General features: G+C 42.7%; 1 protein-coding gene across 2 annotated transcripts in view; it reads right to left on the minus strand.

Annotated features, from left to right (window-relative positions):
- LOC106567545 (protein Aster-B) overlaps nt 1–14,182 on the minus strand; it is a 127,759-nt gene that overhangs the window by 92,656 nt on the left and 20,921 nt on the right. For both annotated transcript variants that reach the window (XM_045693456.1, XM_045693457.1), the window contains exon 2: nt 11,335–11,409. Coding sequence is in view for 1 of the 2 variants with exons in the window: in XM_045693457.1 (XP_045549413.1) it covers nt 11,335–11,409 (75 nt within the window). In the remaining variant the exon portion in view is untranslated. The remainder of the gene's footprint in view (nt 1–11,334; nt 11,410–14,182) is intronic.

The raw sequence follows: 14,182 nt of genomic DNA on the forward strand, positions 1-14,182 counted from the left end.
GGCCATTGTGTTCTTGGAGACCTTCAATGCTGCCAAAATGTTTTGGTACCCTTCCCCAGATCTGTGCCTAGACATGATCCTGTATCGGTGCTCTACGGACAATTCCTTTGACCTCATGGCTTGGTTTTTGCTATGACATGTACTTTCAACTGTGGGACCTTTATATAGACAGGTGTGTGCCTTTCCAAATGATGTCCAATCAATTGAATTTACCATTGGTGGACTCCAATCAGGTTGTAGAAACATCCCAAGGATGATCAATGGAAACAGGACGCACCTGAGCTCAATTTCGATTCTCATAGCAAAGGGTCTGAATACTTATATCAATAAGGTTTTTCTGTTTTGTATTTTTAATAAATGTGCAAAAATGGCTAAAAACCTGTTTCACTTCATCATTATGGGGTATTATGTGTAGATTGCTGAGGATTTTTGTTTATTTCATCCATTTTAGAATAAGGCTGTAACAAAATGGAAAAAGTCAAGGGGTCTGAATACTTTCCAAAGGCACTGTATGTGTGTGCGTGTGTGTGTGTGTGTGTGTGTGTGTGTGTGTGTGTGTGTGTGTGTGTGTGTGTGTGTAGAGGGATTCAGATCACCCTGGTCTGCTGCATTCTGCAGTAGGGTGGTGATGAATCATCAGACATGGTAATACGACACCGCACTGCTGCTGCATCCCTGAAGCACCCTCTACCTCCTCAGAGCCTCCAAACAACACTCTGACCTCTGAACAGAGAGCCGTGAACAGACACACACAGACATGCACACACACACACACACACACACACACGTTTGCAAACATGCTCTTGCTCTCTCTCAAACACACACGAGACACACACTTATGCAATCTCTCTCACACGCACACACACACACACACACACACCTAGTTCTCGTGGAATTCACCTGGAAATCTCGGTTTCCCTGGTGAGCGAGGGATCTGGCTGCCATATAAGTGTGTCAGGGCATCTCTCAAAGGGGCTTGGCCAATTAGATCAGATGAGGAGAACAAACCAATGGCCAATAGCCAGAAGGAGGCAGAAGGAGCCAGCCTGTGAGCCTGGTTCTGCTTTTCTGGCCCTCTCAACCTTTCTTTCTCACCATGCCAAGAGTGTGCAAAGCTGTCATCAAGGAAAATAGTAAAATTAAAAACCCTGTAATGAGTAGGTGCGTCCAAACTTTTGACTGATACTAGATAGATATAGACCGCTAGACCAAAAAATCTTGGTCGACCAACAGTCTATCGACCAAACAATCGACAAGTCAACTAATTGGGGTCACCCTAATGGACACTAATGTAAAAATTGCCTTTGCTGTTCAACACAACTGAAAATGATTACACCATGTTCCATGTTTTCTGTGATAACGTCATAAAGCAGAAACATTTGTTATAGGCCCTTATAGAGCTGAGACCTAATCACAGTCAATAGTGCCTAATTAATTCAGGCAATGAGCGAGGCGCCTTAGCACATGGCTAAAGATAAGCATAGCACACAAGGTTATAATGAAGACAGGTCCAGAGCAATGATGTATACAAAAATCATTGGTCCAGACTGAATCAGTGAAATGATTTTATTTATTTTTCTTTATTTTATTTAACCAGGTAGGCAAGTTGAGAACAAGTTCTCATTTACAATTGCGACCTGGCCAAGATAAAGCAAAGCAGTTCGACACATATAATAACAGAGTTACACATGGAGTAAAACAAACATACAGTCAATAATACAGTAGAAAAACAAGTCTATATACAATGTGAGCAAATGAGGTGAGATAAGGGAGGTAAAGGCAATAAATAGGCCATGGTGGCGAAGTAAATACAATATAGCAATTAAGACACTGGAGTGTCTTAATTAATTAATTAATTAATGGAATATACCGTTTTATTCATTAGTGGATGCGGTTAAATTTCAGGTTGGGACTGGGGATAGTAAAATGAAACCAGTGTTTAAAAGGTATTTTCTAGTTTAAAAGGATATGACTTGTGTGTGGTCTCAACATCAAGCGAGCGCAGCATCTACAGTGGGGGAAAAAAGTATTTGATCCTCTGCTGATTTTGTACGTTTGCCCACTGACAAAGAAAGGATCAGTCTATAATTTTAATGGTGGGTTTATTTGAACAGTGAGAGACAGAATAACAACAAAAATATCCAGAAAAACACATGTCAGAAATATTATAAATTGAATTGCATTTTAATGAGGGAAATAAGTATTTGACCCCCTCTCAATCAAAAAGATTTCTGGCTCCCAGGTGTCTTTTATACAGGTAACGAGCTGAGATTAGGAGCACACTCTTAAAGGGAGTGCTCCTAACCACAGCTTGTTACCTGTAAATAAGACACCTGTCCACAGAAGCAATCAATCAATCAGATTCCAAACTCTCCACCATGGACAAGGCCAAAGAGCTCTCCAAGGATGTCAGGGACAAGATTGTAGACCTACACAAGGCTGGAATGGGCTACAAGACCAGCGCCAAGCAGCTTGGTGAGAAGGTGACAACATTTGGTGCGATTATTCGCAAATGAAAGAAACACAAAAGAACTGTCAATATCCCTCGGTCTAGGGCTCCATGCAAGATCTCACCTCGTGGAGTTGCAATGATCATGAGAACGGTGAGGAATCAGCCCAGAACTACACGGGAGGATCTTGTCAATGATCTCAAGGCAGCTGGGATCATAGTCACCAAGAAAACAATTGGTAACACACTACGCCGTGAAGGACTGAAATCCTGCAGCGCCCGCAAGGTCCCCCTGCTCAAGAATACATATACATGCCCGTCTGAAGTTTGCCAATGAACATCTGAATGATTCAGAGGACAACTGGTGAAAGTGTTGTGGTCAGATGAGACCAAAATGGAGCTCTTTGATATCAACTCAACTCGCCGTGTTTGGAGGAGGAGGAATGCTGCCTATGACCCCAAGAACACCATCTCCACCGTCAAACATGGAGGTGGAAACATTATGCTTTGGGGGTGTTTTTCTGCTAAGGGGACAGGACAACTTCACAGCATCAAAGGGACGATGGACGGGGCCATGTACCGTCAAATCTTGGGTGAGAACCTCCTTCCCTCAGCCAGGGCATTGAAAATGGGTCGTGGATGGGTATTCCAGCATGACAATGACCAAAAACACACAGCCAAGGCAACAAAGGAGTGGCTCAAGAAGAAGCACATTAAGGTCCTGGAGTGGCCTAGCCAGTCTCCAGACCTTAATCCCATAGAAAATCTGTGGAGGGAGCTGAAGGTTCGAGTTGCCAAACGTCAGCCTCGAAACCTTAATGACTTGGAGAAGATCTGCAAAGAGGAGTGGGACAAAATCCCTCCTGAGATGTGTGCAAACCTGGTGGCCAACTACAAGAAACGTCTGACCTCTGTGATTGCCAACAAGAGTTTTGCCACCAAGTACTAAGTCATGTTTTGCAGAGGGGTCAAATACGTATTTCCCTCATTAAAATGCAAATCATTTTATAACATTTTTGTCATGCGTCTTTCTGGATTTTTTTGTTGTTATTCTGTCTCTCACTGTTCAAATAAACCTACTATTAAAATTATAGACTGATAATTTCTTTGTAAGTGGGCAAACGTACAAAATCAGCAGGGGATCAAATACTTTTTTCCCCCACTGTAAGCGGGTCTCTGTTGAGGCACTGCTTCTTCTATGGCTTTAAATATCATTGGTTTGACCTTTTCATTTATTTTCCCCCCTTTCCTTCCACTCTTCTCCCCTCTCTCTGCTATCTCTCTAAGCGACTTCCTTTCATTGGGTCTCACTCTTGTTTGTCCCATGCGGTTTACCTCTCAGGCTTTACTGCTCTTCCCTACAATGGACAATACAGTTCCATTCTATTCTATTCTGCACAGATCACAAAAGACAGAATAGGTGAAAGCAATCGGAAACGCCTTCTGCTCTTACCTGTTACTTTTTTTAACAATCAGGGCAGATGAAGGAAAGGAGAGGATGCTACTTTATAGACTATTGAGATGCACCTTGTGTAGCATGTGTACTGTGACCAGCTCCTATTCCTGTGATGACGTATTTATGTGTGAGACAGTCTGGCCCAGAAGAGGGCGCCAAAGACCAGGGTGTCTCCTTTCATCTGTCCCTCTCTCCTCCTGAGCATCTAGGGTTAGGGTTAAGTTGTCCCTAGACACTAATCTTGGGTCAGTTTAGCTTTTTCCCTACTAATGATTAAGGTTCGTATTGGGGGAGGGGAGGCTGATCTGTAACTACAGGAAACCTCACCTCAGAGCTCTATCTCTCCTTCTGAGGCCTGATGACTGACACTTAAGGTCAAAGGGTCATAGGTCAGGGTTTGAGGACCCTGGTTGGCAGGGGCTGTATAGGGTTCAGTCAGATGTTCTGTTGTGTTGGGGAGTCTCTTGAGCACTTCAGAGTCGATCCAGGGATGCATGATTATAAGACTGTTTGAGGAGACTAACAATAATATATTATTATTACCTGTTACATTTTTTTAACAATCAGGGCAGATGAAGGAAAGGAGAGGAGGAGGATGCTACTTTATAGACTATTGAGATGCACCTTGTGAAGCATGTGTACTGTGATCAGCTCCTATTCCTTTGATTGTAGTACACAAGGCCATAGATAACCTTAATACAACACACAGACAGACATACAGGAAGGTGGGCTCGCATGCTCTAGAATTGTAATAAAATATTACTTAAATTTTGAATAACCATTCTGGTGCTTCCACTATGAACACTCTCTCTCTGACGAGCACGGCTCTGCCTATCAACAAGACTATGTTCAAACACTCACAAACATGTACGTTTAGGTCATCCAAGGTGAAACAGCACCTGGACATTACAAAACACCAGAAACAGCCAGCTCGGCAAATTCAAAAGGCTGAATACTCCTCACCCAATAAGAGGTAGTTTGTCCGGCAGCTAAAACAATGGTGTTTTCACCACCTTGGAGCAGAAGTCATGATTCAGCAACAATCTTTTAGCACATTCTCAGCACAAAAAAAACAGGGATTTTTTTACTAAAGTGTCAAACCTGTAAGAAAGCAAAATGACATGTTTTAGAGTTATAAAAAAAATGATTGTTTTTGGCGGGTGAATACTCATTCTGATATCATGGCACTCAATTCATAATTCAAAGGACAGCACCACTCAACACATTCATTCGTCCAGTTGTATTCAAGCCATTTAGCAGATGCTTTTACTTAAAGCGACTTACCGTCATGAGTGCACAATTTTTTTCCCAACGAATGGGTGGTCCCAGGAATCAAACCCACTATCCTGGCGATGCAAGAGCCATGCTCTACCAACTGAGTTACAGAGGATACCACGGCAATCGAATGTAAATAAATAGGGCTCTGACAATACCAGTATCGCAATATTGTTTCCATGGCGAAAAGTTTAACACGAAGCAGACCAAACTTAAAAAACGTCTATATGTAAAATATTGTGTGCTAGAGCTTGGAAAATAAATACATGTGACTCTGGATGACAACAGAATGATGTTTTGGTTTCCAACATTTGGGCTGTTTTCCTAAAGAAGGTAAATCTGCTTCGTGTTTTGTTTCCTTGCCACGATACTAATGAGTATCGCGATACTGGTATCTTTCCCGGCCCTATAAATAAACCGTGACTGACATATCCAAATTACCTGGTAAAGACCCTTACCAAGGTGCATAATCATTAAGTACACACAACACACATACAACAATAACAACAACAACCATGAGCTAATATGAACCTGCTCATTGAAATCCAAACACCTTTGTAGTCTCTGTCCACACCTTGTGGTACTGTACGCCTACGTAGTAAAACCACAAATCAATAAACACACAATACCAGCACACGTCTTTGTGTTAACTATCGTTCATGGCTCAACAACAACTCAACAACTTGTATTCACCTCATCAAGAACAATATATTGATAATACAGAAAATAGTACATTGCACAAAGAAATGTAGACATGCACTCAGCATCATTTCAACAGCTTTCTCTGAACAAACACCAGAACAGGTCTAAGCCTCAGAACAGTCCAGTAAAGTGAGTGAGTTGTTCTGTGCCGCAAATCAGTATTCATCAACCTCGGTCCTGGGAACCCACCCGACTGCACATTTTTGTACCAGCCCAGCGCTTAACCCGCTGGATTCAATTCATCCACTGACCATCAAGCCCTCGATTAGTTGATTCCGCTTGGTTAATGCTGGGCTGGGATAAAAATGTGCAAGTCCTGTGGGTCCCTTAGCAGAAAGAATGATAGAGACAGAGAGAGAGAGAGAGAGATGGGAGGGGTGCTACTCACTTGACCCTGCGGAAGGCCAGTTTCCTCCTCAGTGAACCCCCCCAGCCCTGCCTGACCCCAAGGCCACAGAAGATCTGACTACTTAGCGAGCCACTCTGGACCATGGTGACTGTCCTCCTACCCCCCAGAGCGGTCACTCCTGGTCAAAGGAGCCCCCGCCCAAAACCGGAAGTCTGGTGGTGCCGACACAGGGGGGTCCAGAACATGAGCCAGGTTTTGATCTAATAAAGCTGCATCCCTCAGGCTATCTTATGTCTTTTTTTCTCTCCAGATTCCAAAAAGCATCCGAATCTCTTTCAAGAACTCACTCTCACTATCTCACACACACACACTCCCTTAGTACCCCACTACCGCTATCCCGCTTTCATTCCCTCTCTCAATTTCCCTCTCACACAAACACTCTCTCAGCTCCTCTTGCTCTCTCTCGCTCTCTCTCTGCCCTCTCCTAAGATGACCCACTTCCTGAGTCTCTCCGTCTTCTGCCTCTCTCCACCTGCTCTGCTCAGCGCTGCTGGCGTATAGTATCCTGTACCTGTATACCAGGCTGTAGCTATAGCCCACTGTGCAGTGTGGATGATTCTCCCCATGGGAACGGCCTGCCTGCCTAGAGAATCACCACATAATTAATGAGCTGTCCACCAGGGAGGGGGAGCGGAGGGAGAAGGGGAGCTGGGGAGTTAACCATGAGGGAGTGTGTGCAGTGCTCAATGTCCCCCCATAGGGCAGTTCCTGCAGGTGTTACGTAATGCAGGGGGTTGGGTGTGTGTGTGTGTGTGTGTGTGTGTGTGTGTGTGTGTGTGTGTGTGTGTGTGTGTGTGTGTGTGTGTGTGTGTGTGTGTGTGTGTGTGTGTGTGTGTGTGTGTGTGTGTGTGTGTGTGTGTGTGTGTGTGTCAGTGGAGGCTCCTCAGAGGAGGAAGGGGAGGCCCAATCCCACTCAGTGAATTTAATACAAATAAAAATAGTGAAACATTCAAAACGTTATCCTTTTTAGATAAAACTATACTAAATATATTCACGTCAACAAATAACGGATTAAAACACAGGTCTACAGTAGCCTCAGCAGCATTCTGTAGAGTAGCACCATGGTGTAGCCAGAGGACAGTTAGCTTTTATCCTCCTCTGGTACATTGACTTCCAAACAAAACCTAGGAGGGTCATGGTTCTCACCCCCTTCCATAGACTTACACAGTAATTATGACAACTTCCGGAGGAAGCCCTCCAAACTTACAGAGCTCTTGCAGTATAAACGGACATGATTTCTGAGAATTAATCTAGAAATGAAAGCATAAGTTACAGCTAGCTAGCACCGCAGTGTATAAAGTGTGGTGAGTAGTTGACTCAAAGAGAAAGACAATAGTTGAACAGTTTTGAACAAATTAACTTCTTCAAAAATTAAGGAGAAGCAGCAGAGAGCGAGAGCTAGCTATATTTCGTAGTATTTTTTTCTTCTTCTTAGTTTACCTTTCACCTACTTAGCTAATGCAGCAGAGAGGAATGCTAGCTGGCTAAGGATATCCAACACTGCAACTCTTCCAAGTCAAGGTAAGCTTTCGGTTTTATACATTTATTGCCACTGGGGCCTGCCGCTGTAACTGCTAAACTGCTTGCTGTACACCGTACTGCTTGATTGTACACATGGACTGGATTGTTGTTTTACTAACACGTTAGTTCTAGTTTGTTGACTATAATGTTCATCTGGTGACAACGATGTAGGCTGTGTAGCGGTTAACAGTCATGGTATGAAGGTTTGTCTTGGAGAGGTTTTTGCGCCTGGTCAGAGACAGTTGTTGTGTTGTGCACTATAGTCCACAATCGAAGGGAAAAGGTGAGAGGAGGAGAGCGCGTAGATATGAGAAGGAATTATTGAGCAAAGTGATGCTGGTAGCCTAGCTCTCTGACTCGTGACGTTGCTGAATGTAAAGTGCTACATTTCTACGTAGCAGGGTCTACCCCACAAGGGCGCCATGCGCAGTTGATACCCATAGCCGCTGCTGTGGCTGTCGGCTCCATAAAATATTGCCATAAAATAATCTCAAATGTATTAGGTGGAAAAGTACACATTTCCTGACTCAAAACCGATAGTACTTTTGACAAAAATAGCTAATTTAGCTGTGCGCTTTCAATAAAACAAATTTGTCCACACTTTGTGTATTCCTGATTCATGAGTTCACTGGCAACGGAGCAGAGCAAGGCCTGCATCCAGCGACGTCACGAGTCACATGACCCGTGACACCAAACGCTACTGGTGTGTTCAGGGCCCGAGGTGTTTTGTTGTTGATAAAATGACATACTGTATGACCCAGCGTGAGTAAAATAAGCATCCTGAGAGTTGGACTATTTCATTAAATTAGACGCTAGGCAATGAGTCGTTAGGAACCAACACTGTTTTTCCCTACAGTGAGAGTCAAGGTCTAGGGTGAAGTTCCTCCTTGTGTCAGTTTTGCATTTCCATCCACATGGATGGGGCTGTAGTGGAGCGGGTCGAGAGCTTTAAGTTCCTCAATGTCCACATCACTAAGGAATTAACATGGTCCACCCACACCCACACAGTTGTGAAGAGGACACAACATGGGCAAGGGCCCTGAGATCCTCAAAAAAGTTATACAGCTGCAACATTGAGAGCATCTTGACTGGCTGCATCACCGCTTGGTACGACAACTGCAAGGCACCCGACCGCAAGGCGCTACAGAGGGTGGTGAGTACGGCCCAGTACATCACGGTCTGAGGCACTGCATCGCAGTGCTAGAAGCATCACTACAGACCCGGGTTCGAATACAAAAAATACGTATTCATCAGCGAAATATTCACCATCCAGTCAAATTCATCTCTTGAGCAGTATAAAAATAAATAAAAATGTCAGAAAATATGTATAAAAAAATAGAAAAACATTGAAATACCAAATGTATTTGAACTGAGGTCTGAAGATATCTGAGATGAGTATGTGAGTAACAAGACTCAGCCCAAATACTCTAACTAGTTACCATTTTACAACATAACAGACAGGTGCACAGCCAGCACAAAGATATATATTTTTTCTTAGCTCCGTGAGCATTAAATTAGGTCACACCCAAGAACACACACACTCACTTACTCACTCACTCTCGGGGGTGACTGTGAAAAACACCTTCAAGGGGGATGCTAAAGTCTAGCAAGACCACATTTGCATCGTTATAAATCATTAATGTGATAGTTAGCTGTACCTCCACACCAGAGAAGGAGCCTCAAGGTTACGTGACCATAAATAAATGCATCAGTGTGCCTGGCGGTCTGTTAGTGAGCTGGCCAGTGCTGATAAAAGATGGGTATCTAGCCTCAGTGAGCCACTGAGTGATACCAATGATGTATAAAAACCCTGGATGGCTGATGCTATTTATTGGCCAATGAGAGGCTTTGATGCCACTAGTAGGCCATATTGGCACTTCCCAGAATGTGCAGTCCTCCATAGGAATGAATGGAATTCTATAGTATTTCAATAAAATGTTTCAAAGACAAAATTACATGTATTTAAGTATGTTTTTGTTGTAGTGGGGACAGTAACATCAGTACTTTCTAAAAAAGTATACTTTAAGGAAAATGTTTGTATATATTTGTTTGTTTTTTATTTAGCTCCCATAATATAATTTCAAAGTATGCATTAAGCTGTCTATAATATAATACAAGTGACAAAAACAAATGTAGACATTAATAAATGCATTTCTATAACTTCCAAAATATTTTTTACAAAGTTGGGGGAGTGCCAAGATGGAGGCAAGGTGGCTTCAAACATCTAGTGTATATATAAATTATTTAGTGATACCTGTCTGGTTGGATATAGTGGAGACTGGTGGGGTTTAATGAGAAAAGGGATAAGAGGAGAAATAATTCAAGGAGCTTCATTGAAAATGTATCTGTGTTGGTGTTTCTAGGTAATTTGACATCTATTGTCTACTACACTGTTACACTGGCACACTGTGATGCTGACGGGCACAGTGGCCAAAATGACCTGAGGAGTGGATGTGTATTTACAGTGGGTGGAACCTTTGATGTTCTTCCGACCGGAGTTCAATGGAATGAGCTCGCAGGCACCCCCCTCAGGGGGCTGCTGGGGCGTGTGCTACGCCTTTTTGTGAGAGGCCATACCATTTCAAATTCAAGCTTACTACACCTGCAAGCTCGCAGAGGAGATGTTACGCCATTATATGCCATCCATTGACGTAAATTAATAGTGTGTTCTTGCCACAGATGGTGCTAAGAGTAAATGCAATTCTTGAGAAAACATCTGATATAGATTTTTTTGGGGGGGTGAAAGATGCTTTGCCATTTTAAAGTCCTGCATCAGCATCAGCTAGGTGGTATTCCCTAGGCAGGAAACTGAAGTATACAGTCTGAAATGGAGTGGTACTATTCCGAATTATGTCAATAAGAGACTAATTTTTCTGTTGCACAGCATTTTGAAATGTTTTGCTATGGTGTGCCGTAATGAATCTTTACTAAAACAGAGAGAGAAGGAGCCATTTTGATGAAAAAATTGGCACGTTTCGCCGCTACTTAACACCTCCCGTTTAAAATTGAGCATTTAACACCCCTTTTTTAAAACAGTCCCCCTCTCCCTTTTTCCCCCTTTTTCTCGTTCTCTCTCCCTCCCTCATCACTTTATCTTCCCTTTTCCATTTCTCTCACACACATCCCCTCTCTCTCTCCTTGACTCTAACCTTTTGTAGTAGACCTCCATTGAGGGTTTTGGTTAAAAACTGCCCTCTAGTGGAATTATCACCTCACACATCATCCTCACCACATCTCTTTGCACGCTAGCAAGTTGTGTTAAATTGGCTGACAGGCGATACATGTAAAACATAGTGTCTTCCAAAAGTCTTTATGAGCAACACATGGACATTGTATGTATTTGCTTTATCATCGCACACATTCACCTAGCTGCCCACAAGCATGCATGTTAACACACATATGCATGCACACAGTATGCAGTTACACATACAGTACATGTACGCACGCACACACACACACACACACACACACACACACACACACACACACACACACACACACACACACACAGGTGTTACCCACCTCTCCTCCCGACTGTGAGGGGTCAAGAAGCGAGCGGAGTCCTCCTCGTGGCTGCTGTGTAGGCTGCTCTCCCTGCTGGGAAAACACAGCACAGAGATACAGTGTTAAGAGTGTAATATGTGTTATTTAACACACACACAGGCAGAGATCTGTCTGTTTGTGTGTGTGTGCGCGTGTGTGAGGGTGTGTGACAACTAGAAAAGTTCCAAGTTAAATGAAACGTAACAACTCAACAGAAAGAGCTATGGATGCAAAGACTGACCATCTATGAGGTCAAAATTCTAGTTTTAACCATGTTTTGAAGCTACACTGAGTATACAACACCTGCTCTTTCCATGACATACACTGACCAGGTTGAATGCAGGTGAAAGCTATGATCCCTTTATTTATGTCACTTGTTAAACAATGTAGCATTTCCTGGCATCCCCGCATAGCCTACAAGCCACTGAAGCGGACCTTTAGAACATCTACATTTAAAAAATCTAATATATCCATATAATATAGCCTACACCATCACAATAAATCCATGATTTATTTTAGACAGGTCTAGAGATACAAGATATGAATGAAAATGTATTCTATTTCAGAAGAACAGAATAGCACTCTGAGTTGTCCTTATGTTAGGCCCTGATATGGCTATGCCATATGGCTGTGGGCTACACTAGTTAATTTAGCAGACAAGATTTGCGTAGAATTCTGTGGCATTATTTTATAGTATATTATAGTATGAAGAATACAATTGAATATAGCTGAATAAAATAGAAAGGATATTTTCTCTAAACGATTTGAGGGAGTGCGCACATACGGCTATTCTGTGTTGAGCGGTTAACAAAGAAACAGGTACTCCTATATGCTTCATTTAGAGTTATTTATGAAACTTTAGTTGTGATACAAAACTTGGGGTATATGTTTAGATTTTTATACATTCTAAGGCTGCATGATGCCACTCTAATGATGATTTTAAAAAAGTTACATGAAAAGCATGAGCTCTGCTTAGTTTTTTGCGCAGGCTGTACACACTTCATCAGCCTCTCATTCACAATTTGACAAACACTTGCCTCGAATTTCCCATCGTGCATCCCATTTGTATGGCCGTAATGCCCCCTAAAAAAAATCCATGCCTTTTGCGGCCAGTGGCTGTTGTGCTCTTGGGCTGAATATTATCATTATAATTCCCTTCTCTCAGCTGCGTGCCGAAGCACCTCTCACTCACATGGCTCTCCATCACATGATCGGGTCTTTCTCACTCGGGTCTTTCTCACAAGCAATGCTTGGATTCAAGATCCAAGCATTGCTTACAAATGCCACATCAGGATAGCGGATTTGAGCCAATATTAGCCAATGTGAATGCAATGTGACGGTAAATATGTTATGGTTAGGTTAGGAGTTGTTCCTGAAAGTGACCTGACTAGGAAAGACTCTGGTCCCTAGTCATAGTAGCCAATTGCTAGGAGTCGAGTGGTTAGTTGTTCAGGTCAAGTGAGAAAGAAAAAAAAACTGTTGGCCCTACGAAGCCTAATCCTGGATTAAAAAGTATATCCATTGAACATTTTCTAGTCTAGAACTAGTATTAAATCCGGGAAACCGTCTAGTCACTTTAAGCTATCATTTGTTCTATTGAAAGTATTTCCATGCATTGTTGCCAGTGTTCAGGCAGCAACATTTATGTAAAAACAGTGGGGATATTTTCTGTCAAAGAGGCATCCAGACAAAGTCAACAACAACGGCAACTACAACAACAAAAGACAAGCCTCCATTGGTCGGATAGGCCTCTTCACATAACCAAGAGTGCCACAACTGCAATGCGCCTTACATGTACCACACGAAAGAGTGTGACAGAAAAGTGGCACATCTCATAGCAAATAATATACCTTCAGAGCAGCCTGTCGGTTTCTGCGATAGCCAACTTGGCATGACTTGCCATGACAACAATAAGGCGTGGGTGCATAAATCTGCCATCCAGGCTATGTGTCAGAGCACTGGAAACTAAAGGCTGACTGGGCTACATAAGCAGCAGTACTGTTTTATATTAGGCAAATCAGAGCTGTGTTTCAAATGGGACCCTATTCCTTATATAGTGTACTACTTTTGACCACGGCCCATATGGGGGCTACAAAAGTAGTATACTATATAGGGAATAGGGTGCCGTTTGGGACGTAGCCCAGGTCTTCAGAAAGCAGGTTTGGTTATGAATATTTCATATAGCCCTGTAGACTCCTTCCAGCTGTCCCCTGGCACTTCTACATGGGCTGTGTCCCAAATGGCCCCCTGTTGCTTATATAGTGCACTACCTTTGACCAAAGCCCTATGGACCCTGGTCAAAAGTAGTGCATTACATGGGTGCCATTTGGGACGCAGACATTACCTTTAGCTCTCAGTTGTAAGGCTGAACATGTCAATGGGACTAGGACAACGATCAACTCCAGAACTATCCACTGTAATAAGCATTGATTGTAGTTCTCACTTTGTCTCTTGGAATGGCTGTAGTATGCAATCAGAGATCAGTTTCACCTAATCTCTTGTGACAGCCTTAACAAAATTTAGTAGCTGATTTGGTCAGTCATTAAAGTAGAACCAATGCTACAAGTGGTAGAAATCTCCCATCCTTTAAAGTAGTGAACAGCCAGGCACTTTCAACTTCGATGCAGTTAGTAACAGACACCAGGCAACTCCAGGCAATTAACATTATATTATGCTAATAAAATACGAAGGCCAAAACTTGAAATTCCAATAGTGAACATAAACCCCCATTTAAAAACAATACAAACCATTTCTTTCCCAAACAATGTATTATTGCATTCCAGTGCTGTGCATATCATCCAAATTCACTGAAGACCAAACTCTGGCA

The sequence above is a fragment of the Salmo salar genome, chromosome ssa13 (assembly GCF_905237065.1).
Source record: "Salmo salar chromosome ssa13, Ssal_v3.1, whole genome shotgun sequence".
In the NCBI taxonomy this organism is placed as follows: domain Eukaryota; kingdom Metazoa; phylum Chordata; class Actinopteri; order Salmoniformes; family Salmonidae; genus Salmo; species Salmo salar.